The sequence below is a fragment of the Lactuca saligna genome, chromosome 6, assembly GCF_052625555.1.
Source record: "Lactuca saligna cultivar CGN05327 chromosome 6, ASM5262555v1, whole genome shotgun sequence".
NCBI classification, from domain to species: Eukaryota; Viridiplantae; Streptophyta; class Magnoliopsida; order Asterales; family Asteraceae; genus Lactuca; species Lactuca saligna.
The window spans coordinates 57,442,648-57,453,859 of NC_136422.1; the positions used below are offsets into that span (position 1 = coordinate 57,442,648).

General features: G+C 40.1%; 1 protein-coding gene across 1 annotated transcript; it reads left to right on the top strand.

Annotated features, from left to right (window-relative positions):
* Positions 1 to 688: 688 nt before the first annotated feature.
* On the top strand, positions 689 to 4,049 carry LOC145002112 (receptor-like protein EIX2). The gene has a single exon (XM_078961407.1). The coding sequence runs from the start codon at positions 852 to 854 to the stop codon at positions 3,813 to 3,815; it is 2,964 nt and encodes a 987-aa protein (XP_078817533.1). The 5' UTR covers positions 689 to 851; the 3' UTR covers positions 3,816 to 4,049.
* Positions 4,050 to 11,212: the final 7,163 nt, after the last annotated feature.

Below are 11,212 nucleotides of genomic sequence, written 5' to 3' on the forward strand. Positions count from 1 at the left end.
AAAAGAGGGAAACACCGAACGAAAATTCTGAAAAACATGAAAATTTTGAATGAAATTTGGTGGGATCTAGTGTGAAACTAAAAATTCGAAAGAAATTTTTAGAAGAAAGATTAATGGTGATGTTCAATATTTTTTAGTGCAAATTGTTTTTGGGTGCGGTTCAATGTTTTTTAGTGCGAATAATTTTTGGTTCGGTTGTAATTGTTTTTTAGTGTGGTTTCCACATGATCTTTTAGAAAACCGCATCAGAAAATGCTTTAATGGTGCCATTTTGGGAAACCGTACTAACAAAACTATTTTATGGTACGGTTTCTTAATTTTTGATATTGTAGATATTTAATAAAACGTTTTTAGAAAGGACCACATCAAAAAAATAAAAATCACTCGCACTATTAAATGACTTGTTTACTAGTGATCAAACCGAATGGAGCAACTTGGCATCATTTATATAAGTTCACGATTTAATAATCTAAGTGAGAAAATTTCATTGCATAGTAGTCGCTAAATTTATAAACCCAAATATATCATTTCCGTGTGGATCTGTGTTGGATGATGTTTGTCTTTTTGGGAGTTAATATCACATTAGCTTGAGGACCAAAACGTATCACGAAATGGAAAAATATATAATAAAGACAAATTTCCAGGACTTGTCAGTCTTTGAGTTTCTAATTTGGGGCAGTTTATTCCAATTCCTCATCTTTAATTTGTCTCGTAGAAATTTCCAAGACTTTTACGTCTTTGAACCTTAATTTGGTTCTAACGTCATGGAAATTAAGTATTGTATTCTCCACATAATGAATCCTTCCTCTTCACAGTCAAGAGTTTGAGACTATATATACAAGTGATCGATCATGGGGGAGGCAGTTCATATACGCATCAACACAAATAAGAAAATATCAATATTTACATCTACGTACATCATGCATCCTTGTGTTTTTACAATTTTGTCACTTATGATGCTACGCCTTGTGACAGTATATGGCTACCACCAATTGGTAGCGGTGGAAGGAGGAGGAGGAGATGATACTAATGGTGTTATCAGAAACAAGTGTTTGGATATGGAGAGACATGCTCTGCTTCTTTTCAAAGCTCCCCTTCAAGATCCTGATGGCAGTCTCTCAACATGGAGACCTGATGAACATGACTGCTGTCAATGGAAAGGAGTCACGTGCAACAACCAAACAGGTCATGTTACAGAGCTTGATATCAGTGACTATAATCTTGGAGGTGAGATTAGCCAATCATTGCTTAATTTAAGCTATTTAAACTTTCTTGATCTTTCCTACAATTCTTTTGGTGGAACCATTCCCACCTTCTTTGGTTCCATGACTCGATTAACAGACCTAAAACTCAACTCCAATAATCTTAACGGAACCATTCCCAGATGCATTGGTTCCTTGACAGAATTAAGGCACCTTGACCTTTCTGCTAACTCTTTTTATGGAATCATTCCTCCAGAGTTTGGAAATCTCACCAACTTGCAATACCTTTACCTTGGAGTTGTTGGCAGATGTAGAGTTGAGAACCTACACTGGTTGTCTTCTCTATCCCATTTGCAGCAACTTGGGATGGATGGGATTTCCCTAGCCAAACAAAATCATTGGGTAGATGTAATTTCAAGTCTCCAAAGCCTATCATGGTTAAGTTTAGATGGATGTGAGCTGTCACAGGTCATGTATCCATATTCTTCTTCATTTCTCAACTCTTCTTCTTCATCTATTGAAGTCCTTTATCTTGGAAACAACAGTCTCACCTCATCCATGTATCGTTGGTTGTTCCCATTAACCACCAATAAGCTTCAAATCCTTGATCTCTCTAGCAACATGTTAGATGGGATACCCAAATATCTTGGTAACCTCTGTAGTTTGGAAAGTTTGAGCTTTGCTAACAACTCTGCTGTTGTCAAATTTCCTGGTTTTCTGTACACCTTGTCTGGATGCACATCACTTACATTGCAAGAATTGGATGCTTCTTATAACCAGTTTATAGGGCCATTGTCTGATGACATCCAAAAGTTTTCATCCCTAAGACATTTATGGGTATCTCATAATCACTTAAATGGCATTATAAGTGACAAAGTGTGGGAACTACCCATGCTTGAAGAGATTGACGTTTCTTCCAATTCTTTTAGAGGTGCCATCTCTAAAAACATTGGAAAGTCGAAGGCTTTTGAGATATATCTTTCAGAAAACCAACTCCAAGGAGTTCCTTCCACAGATCACATGTCAAACCTTTCTTATGTACAGCTTATTGATATGAACTCTTGCAATCTAGGGCCTCATTTCCCCAAATGGGTTCAAACACTGAGAAATCTCACCCGTCTTCATATTGCCAATTCCAAAATTTCAGACAAAATTCCTATGGAGTTTTGGGACACATGGCCTTCTCAGTTAAGATATTTGAATCTCTCTTCCAACAACATCAGCGGTGAAGGACCAGATTTATCATCAAATTTTGACAACGGTTCAGTGATGGATTTGAGTTCCAACAGTTTTTCTGGTCCACTATCGAATGTCTCTTCCACTTTGGCATTGTTAAACCTTTCCAGAAACAAATTCAATGGAGGAATCTCTTTTTTATGCCAAATGGTTGGTGGGTTTTTGGAAGTTCTTGACCTCTCCCATAACCTTTTCACGGGAAAACTTCCAGATTGTTTGTGGCATCTCAAACTACTAAAAGTCCTTAATCTAGGACACAACAATCTATCTAGAAGACTTCCTCCCTCAATTGGATATTTGAGAGAACTTGAGGTGCTGGATTTATACAAGAACAACTTTTCTGGAGAATTGCCATTATCCTTGAAGAATTGCACGAGTTTAAACTTGATGAATTTGGGGGCCAACAAGTTTTCTGGTAATGTGCCTGTTTGGATTGGGGAAAACTTATGGGGGTTGTATGTTCTTATCCTAAGATCAAACAACTTCTTCGGAACCATCCCTTTACAGTTATGTTATCTTGAAAATCTTCAAGTTTTAGACTTGTCAATGAACAATCTCCAGGGAACCATCCCCTCATGTTTGAATAATCTTACAAGCATGGTTCGTGAACGATTCTTACCACCACCACCACCAAACACATATTCCATTTTAACTAACTGGATAATAAAAAAGTCAGGAAATGGTTATTCAAACTCTAGCGAGTATGTTGACCATGCAACGATTGAGTGGCAAGGAGATGAACGTGAATTCAGCAGAAGTCTGAGATTGTTGAAGAGCATTGACATGTCGAGCAACAATTTAACAGGACAAATCCCATATGAACTTACCGATCTCTATGACTTAATTGCACTCAACTTATCAAAGAACAGTCTTCTTGGAAAGATTCCATTGAAAATTGGTCAAATGAAAAAACTTCTAGTTTTGGATTTATCTAAAAACTTCTTTTCAGGAGGGATACCATCAAGTATGTCTCAAATGAGTTTATTGAATTACCTAGACATGTCATTTAATAATTTGTCAGGGAGAATCCCAACTAGCACTCAGCTCCAGTCTTTTGAACCTTCAAGATACGAAGGAAATGCAGGACTATGTGGACCTCCCGTTTCCAAAAAATGTCCAGGAGATGAAGAATCAGAAGTACCATTGGTGATTGGTAAAAGCAAGGGTGAGGGGGAAGACGTGGATGAAGTTTGGAATTGGTTTCACATTGGTGAGGGCTGTGGTTTTGCTACTGGATTTTGGATAGCATGTGGAGCTTTACTTGTCAACAGTCATGGGAGACGAGTTTTTTTTCACTTTTACGATGGCGTCGAAGATTGGGTTTATGGGAAGGTGGCATTGTTCATTGAAGATTTGCGGAGGGTTGCATATATGTAGTTGTCTATATATTTAGTGCTTCTTTGTATCATGTATGATTTTTTTTTTTATAACCTATAAGTGTTCTTATTTTGGACTAAAGGTGTAGTAATGTAAGACCTTGCATGTTTAAGTTGTATTTTGTAGGGTTTCTAAGTGCCCTTTATCAATAAATTTCCCACCAACACCATGGGTGGCTATTTCCCTTGGTTGCATGAAAGAAGGTGCCCTAGAAAGTTTTTTTTTTTTTTTCCTCATAAGGTTGTGAGGAGTGTAGCAGGAAAAGCGCACGGGAAACGAACCCGCACCTCGGAACACCACACCAATGGTGTGGGAAATGTGGTGTGGGAAGGGGGTGAGGCGAATGCTCCCTGCATTTTCTCTCCTCCTCTGATTGGCCAGGCTTTGTTTCTGTTTTTTTTATTAAATTATAATATTATATACCTACTAAAAAATTATAAAAAATATATCAAAATTCATAGTTTTTAATTCGAATTCTTGAACATCAGTCACAGTACAGATATTCTCAGGAACTGGACTTGGATCCCTTCAAGTCAAAAAAAGTAAGCATTTTTTGAAGCAAAGTTTATTGCTAAATAAATAAAAACGTACTTTTGTTTCTAAATATACTACAAATAGATGAATGAGAGTGTGTTGCTATTTTTGGCATTCACTTATTTTTCTTTTTTAAGCATGGTTAGGCCTTGAACAATCTCATCTTAGCTTCTTCCTATTCCAGCTTCTTTCTTTCTTCCATTTCCCTTTGCATTTCCTCTTCATGTCTCACCATGCTCTCTAACTGAAACGGTTTGGGTTTCGTGCATTGTTTTTGGCTCTAGTTTAGGAGGAACTTTTATATTAAATTCAAGTTTATCCATATAAATTCATGTCTTTTAATTTAATTTCATTCCATGTATACGTTACATTATAATGTTTGTAGCCCAGAACAAAAAAAAGACTAAACTGACACTTAATCCAAGAACATAATCCCCTTGCTTGAAATAAGCAGGACTCTTTGCAACTCTCCATTCAGCAGTACCCATATCATCTGTACACCAATCCATGAAATCTCAATTGCATACAATGTACAACTCTGTAATTCATATCATGTTAGTTTACTACAGCTAGATATAGTAATATTATCAATATGTGAGTATATATAGAAAAGAAAAAATCTGCCACACAAATCCAGCTTACAAGAAAGCCTCAAATGACAACTAGTTCTCAATGCCCAATAATTCAACACTTGTCCAGAATAACAAACTCATTCAATAATAGATCTTACAACAAGCACAAATCCATTATATATAACTAGCTACATGGTAAGGAACAGTTTTTAGGTCTGTAGATGATGTTTATGAGTAGATGTCGATTGAATATATTCACACATGTTGAATGTGATGCCAGCTGTGTCCCTCCTCCAACCGTACCAACCTGATAAAATAAACAAACATACATCAAGTCAATGACCATTTTACCCTTCACACTGTTGTATTGATTTTATTTCTCAAAGTTCTTAGTTTATCTCCGCTCCCTTGCCGGGAAATCGAATAGACTCCTCCACTTTCTCCACCATGGTACAACCCTCTAAAGCACAGAATCAAACAAGGTTGCAAACCACGATACACTCCCATGAAGAGAGGCTTAATCAACTTAGCGACCAGATGAAAGAGATAACAGGCTCTGTTCGTGCTTTGCAGACTCTAATGACTGATCTACCCAAGTAGATGGAGGCAAAGATGGAGAAAATGCAAGCAAACATCCAACCCTCGACTCCCTCACAATCCAAACCGACGTCTGGAAGTACAGGGTCTGCGTCCGCCCCTGCTAAACCCTTCAACTTGCGATCAAGCAATGGAGTATTTCCCGGAACGTCGAAGTAGCACTAGGACGACAACCGGAGAAACCAAATTTCCGTCGCAACTCAGGTACTACGCATTTGGGTTCTCCTCAATTAAAAAACTCCGAGTCCTCGTCCATTTACCTAGTCCATTCATAAGCCTAATTACTCCATGGGGTTTTTGAGTCCGGCCCATACCTGCCCACCTAATAAGCCGGGTCCCACAATTATAAATGGGATCCCTAGAGGCACTTAGCTTGTACGGAATGGGAAGACAAAAGGAAACGAGGGTTATATTTCAAATGAGGATTGAAGTACTCTCCCTACCATAAGTGTGCCAAAAGAGGCCTAGGCATCCTTCAGACAGTGAGACTCTTGACGAAGACCGAGAGGCTTGTCGCGTTGAAATCAGGGAAGAGGACGAGACCATCGAGGACGAGTGCTCCTCTCTGGAACCATGGAACAAACCCCGCAATCAACTATCAAACTCACAAGTGCAATTAATGGCTTCTTGGTCTTAGTTCTTGTGGATAGTGGTGTCACTCATAATTTCTTGTCAAAGCAGGTCGCCATCTCTCTCGGGTTAATTATATCATCCTATGGGCATATATGTATCAGAATGGGGGATGATAGAAAGGTTTGGATTAAAGGCTATATTTTTGTCATATATATGATCTTTATTCGTTTGTTATAGTTTCCTAGTTTAATCCTCTTTTCTAGCTAGGTTTTCTATTTATAGATCGGCTGTATCGTTTTTCTAAATCAATGAAACATAACCAAGTTTAGCTTATACAGTTTCTTTATGGTATCAGAGCGGGACATCCGTACCTGATTATCAAATCTCCATGCCACCATGAGCGGAGAAAAGACCGATGGTAGCAAGACGGCGGAAGGCGAAACCATTGACACCAACTCGCCGTTATACATTTACCCATATGATTATCCGAAGCAGATGCAAGTGAATGACCTATTAAACGACAACAACTACAATGAATGGAAGTAGGAGATGAATAACTTTCTCTTGGCGAAAAACAAGATGGGTCTCATCGACGGGACTGCCAAGAAACTGGAATCGAGCTCGCCCATGTACATGGCTTGGATCCGAGCTAACGCCATGGTCAAGGGATGGCTAACCACAACTATGGAAAAGGAGATCCGCACAAGCGTGAGATATGCTAACGCCTCCTCTGGAAGGACCTTGAAGAATGGTTTGAGAAAGAAGGCACACCAAGGGCATATGAATTAAAACAACTGCTAAACACAACCCGACAGGGAGGTATGTCTATTTCGAACTATTATACCAAATTAAGATCCATCTGGGATGAACTTCAAGTTGTATTACCTACACCACGGTGTAAGTGTAGTGGCTGCAACTGCTCAATTGGAAAACAATTGAATGAAGTGAAAGAGAAAGAAAGAACCTACGGATTTTTAATGGGGCTCGATGACGAATTCACTGTTGTTCGAACTCAAATCTTGGCCACGAAACCTGCATCATCTCTTAGTGCGAACTATCATTTGGTTGCCGAAAACGAACAACAAAGGGCGATCACCTGCGGATCGAGAAGGCCAGGTTCGGAAGCCGCTGCCTTTCAGGCACACTACAACGCAGAAAAAACGCAGCGACAATCTCAAACTAAACAAAATAATCCTATGTCGTATAAACCGAACGCCAAGGCCACAAGAATTGATAATGAGAAGAAAGAAAAGTGCAGTTTTTGCCACAGGGAAGGACATGCAAAGGAGGGATGTTTTAAACTGAACGGTTATCGTGAATGGTGGCTTGGAACGAAGAACAAAGAAAAACCAAAGGTTGCGTGTGTGGAGATTGCTGCCAGTCCTGTTCCCGGTCTGACGGGTGAGCAGTATCATATGTTCGTTACCCACTTCAAGGACAACGGAAGTGTGACAGAGAGCGGATCACAACCAAGGGCAAATATGGCAGGTAAGGTTAATGATTCTGATAGTTGGGTGGTCGATTCGGGAGCCACCGAACACATAACCTATAAAAGAGACTTTCTTAGAAACGAGACCCACAACCTAAAGGGTACACATATTGTCGTTCCCATTGTAGAAAAGGTGCCCGTTTTGGGTGAAGGAGACCATGTTCTTGCTGTAGGAATTAGAATCCGAGGAGTTCTACGCATACCAGATTTTAACTATAATCTTCTTTCGGTTGGCAAATTGGCCGATGAGCTTAACTGTACTGTCACTTTCTTTCCTGATTTCTTTGTTATGCAGGAATTGGGGACGAAGCGCTTGATTGGAGCGGGTAATCGCATTGAAGGATTGTATCACATGGGGGCAATGAAGACAAATAAAGCTCTCCTGACAACCTTCGAGACTTGGCACAAGAGACTTGGACATCCTTCACCCAAGAAAGTTTCTCGTTTAAATTTTATTCCTTCCTATAAGAACAATTTAAATTGTGATGCTTGTTTGAGAGCCAAACACACTAGACTACCCTTTCCTACTAGTGAAATAAAAACAAAATTTTGTTTTGACATGATACACTGCGATATATGGGGGAGGTATAGGACTCCCTCAACAAACAAGGCTTTTTATTTCTTGACCATTGTGGACGACCACAGTAGGGCAGTTTGGACTTTTTTACTAAGACATAAAAATGAGGCAAGCACATGCCTCATGCATTTCTGTAAAATGGTCAAAACACAATTTGAAAAGCAAATTAAACATAATAGATGCGATAATGGTGGTGAGTTTGTTTCTAATACCATGCATGACTTTTATGCCAAAGAGGGAATCGTGTTAGAAACCTCTTGCCCTTACACCCCACAACAAAATGGGGTGGTGGAGCGCAAGCATCGCCATCTTCTTGAGACCACGAGGGCCTTAAGATTCCAAGCTAATTTGCTTAAGAGTTTTTGGGGTGAGTGCATCTTGACCGCCACGTATGTGATAAACTGAATGCCTTCAAAATTCTTGCATGGATCCACACCTTATGAACTCTTATTCAAAGAAAAGCCTTCCTATGAACACATGAGGGTTTTAGCTGTTTAACTTATCATCATAGTGTGGAAACGGGTGGTGATAAATTTGAACCACGTGGAAGACTCGGGGTATTTGTTGGATATCCACAAGGTACCAAGGGTTATAAAATCTTTGATCTAGAAAGCAAGAGAATCATTGTTTCCAGAGATGTCTGATTCATTGAGGATAAATTCCCTATGCAGACCATCAAACGAGGCACTGACTCGCAATCTGATGACTTATTCCAGCTTGAAAAGGATTTCGATTTGGTGCAACCCATTCTTCATGCTGATGAACCCATAAATGGCAACAATGGGGCCCAAGAATTGTCACCAGATTCACCTGGTCAAATCCGATCAGATCAAATTTCGAGCCCATGTTCCACTGAACATCAGGACCACATTCCAAGCCCTCACTTCGGCCGACATTCCGAGCCCAGACAACTCTCATGATCGTACGAAGCCTCTAGATAAAGTTCGGCCCACTCGTATGCGAGTCCAGCCCATCCGCTATCAAGATTACGTGATTGATTTGCCCTCATCGATCAACCACACGCAACCTGCTGTCAGTCACGCTGCTTCTATGGTACATCCCCTTTTCGATTTCATCTCATATAAAATTTTTCTCAAACCCACAAGGCTCTTCTAGCCGCTATTGCTACTCATCATGTGCCCAGAAGTTTCAAACATCCAGCACAAAAATCCAGAATGGCGTTGTGCAATGAAAAGGGAGGTTTAGGCCTTGGAAGAAAATGACACTTGGGAGCTCGTGACCTAACCGGAAGGAAAGCGTGCCATCGACTCCAAGTGGATTTATAAAATAAAATTCAAACCCGACGGATCTGTAGAAAGATTCAAAGCCTGTCTCGTGGCAAAAGGCTACACTCAAATGGAGAGCATCGACTTCCATGACACCTTCGCTCCCGTGGCTAAATTGGTCACTATTCGGATTCTATTGACATTAGCCATCAAAAACAACTGGATCATTCACCAGTTGGATGTGAATAACGCGTTCCTGCATGGTGATCTCAAGGAAGATGTTTATATGAAACTACCTCAAGGCTTTAGTAAAGAAGGTGATAATCGGGTGTGTAAACTCAAGAAATCCTTATATGGCTTGAAACAGGCTAGTCGAAACTGGTATCACAAATTCACAGCCGCTTTATGTGACATGGGCTTCAAACCATCACATGCAGATCACTCCTTGTTTGTTTACAAAACCGAAACCAGTTTTGTTGCGACTCTCATATACGTTGACGATGTGATCATTGGAGGTAATGACGCCACAAAGATTGAAAGCACCAAATCAGATCTTGATACAAGGTTCAGCATCAAAGACCTTGGTAACCTCACATACTTCTTGGGCATCGAGGTGTCACGTACCAAAGAAGGTTTAGTTTTGAGCCAACGTAAGTACACCCTGGATATTTTAGAAGATGCAGGCATGCTTGGCTGCAAACCATGCAAGTTCCCTATGGAACAAAACATCAAACTTGATAAAGGAGACAAAGAAGAACGTGTTGACCCTAACATGTATCGTCGGCTTGTAGGTCGTTTACTATATCTTCAAGCTACACGACCGGACATCACTTACTCAGTGAATATTGTGAGTCAATTTGTCTCGGACCCCATAACTAACCATTGGCATGCAGCTATGCGAGTATTGCGGTACCTCAAAACAACCTTGGGTCAAGGTATTCTTCTACCCCGAGAAGGATCACTGGATTTGGTAGCTTATAGCGACTCTGACTGGCTTGGTTGACCCTACTCTCGATGTTCTAGAACGGGTTATTTATTACTTTTAGGTGGCGCCCCTGTTTCATGGAAGTCAAAGAAGCAGTCAATTGTGTCTCGGTCCTCGGCTGAGGCAGAATATCAGGCAATGGCCACCACAGTAAGAGAAACTTTATGGGTTCGCTAGTTGTTGTCAAAACTTGGAGTGAACTTCAAGAAGCCACTCTTTTGTGACAATAAATCAGCCAAACACATTGCTCACAATCCCATCTTTCACGAAAGAACTAAACACGTGGAGATGGATTGTTTTTTGTTCGCGAAAGGGTGGAGTCCAATGAGATAGCTCCGTCTTGGATTCACACTAACCATAAGCTCGCAGATCTTCTTACTAAGCCTCTTGGTTCAAATAGGCTAAACTCTCTTCTTGTCAAGATGAACATTCGAAATCTCCATGCTCATCTTGAGGGGGAGTAAAGGCTATATTTTTGTCATATATATGATCTTTATTCGTTTGTTATAGTTTCCTAGTTTAGTCCTCTTTTCTAGCTAGGTTTACTATTTATTGATCAGCTGTATCGTTTTTCTAAATCAATGAAACATAACCAAGTTTAGCATACAGTTTTTTTATGGATGTCAAAGCAACGCAAGAAGGTTTCGATCACCCTAGGACCATACTCTTTTGTCACCATTGCTTTCATATATGAATTGGGGCTCCGTAGTTATGATACTAGGGATAGCCTGGCTAGTCACTCCGGGTGATGTGTTATGTAGCTGTCCTGCCGAAGAAACTAGGTAATTTGGTGAAACTACAAGGTGTATGATACGAGCCCAACCGAAACAGCCCCAACTCCACC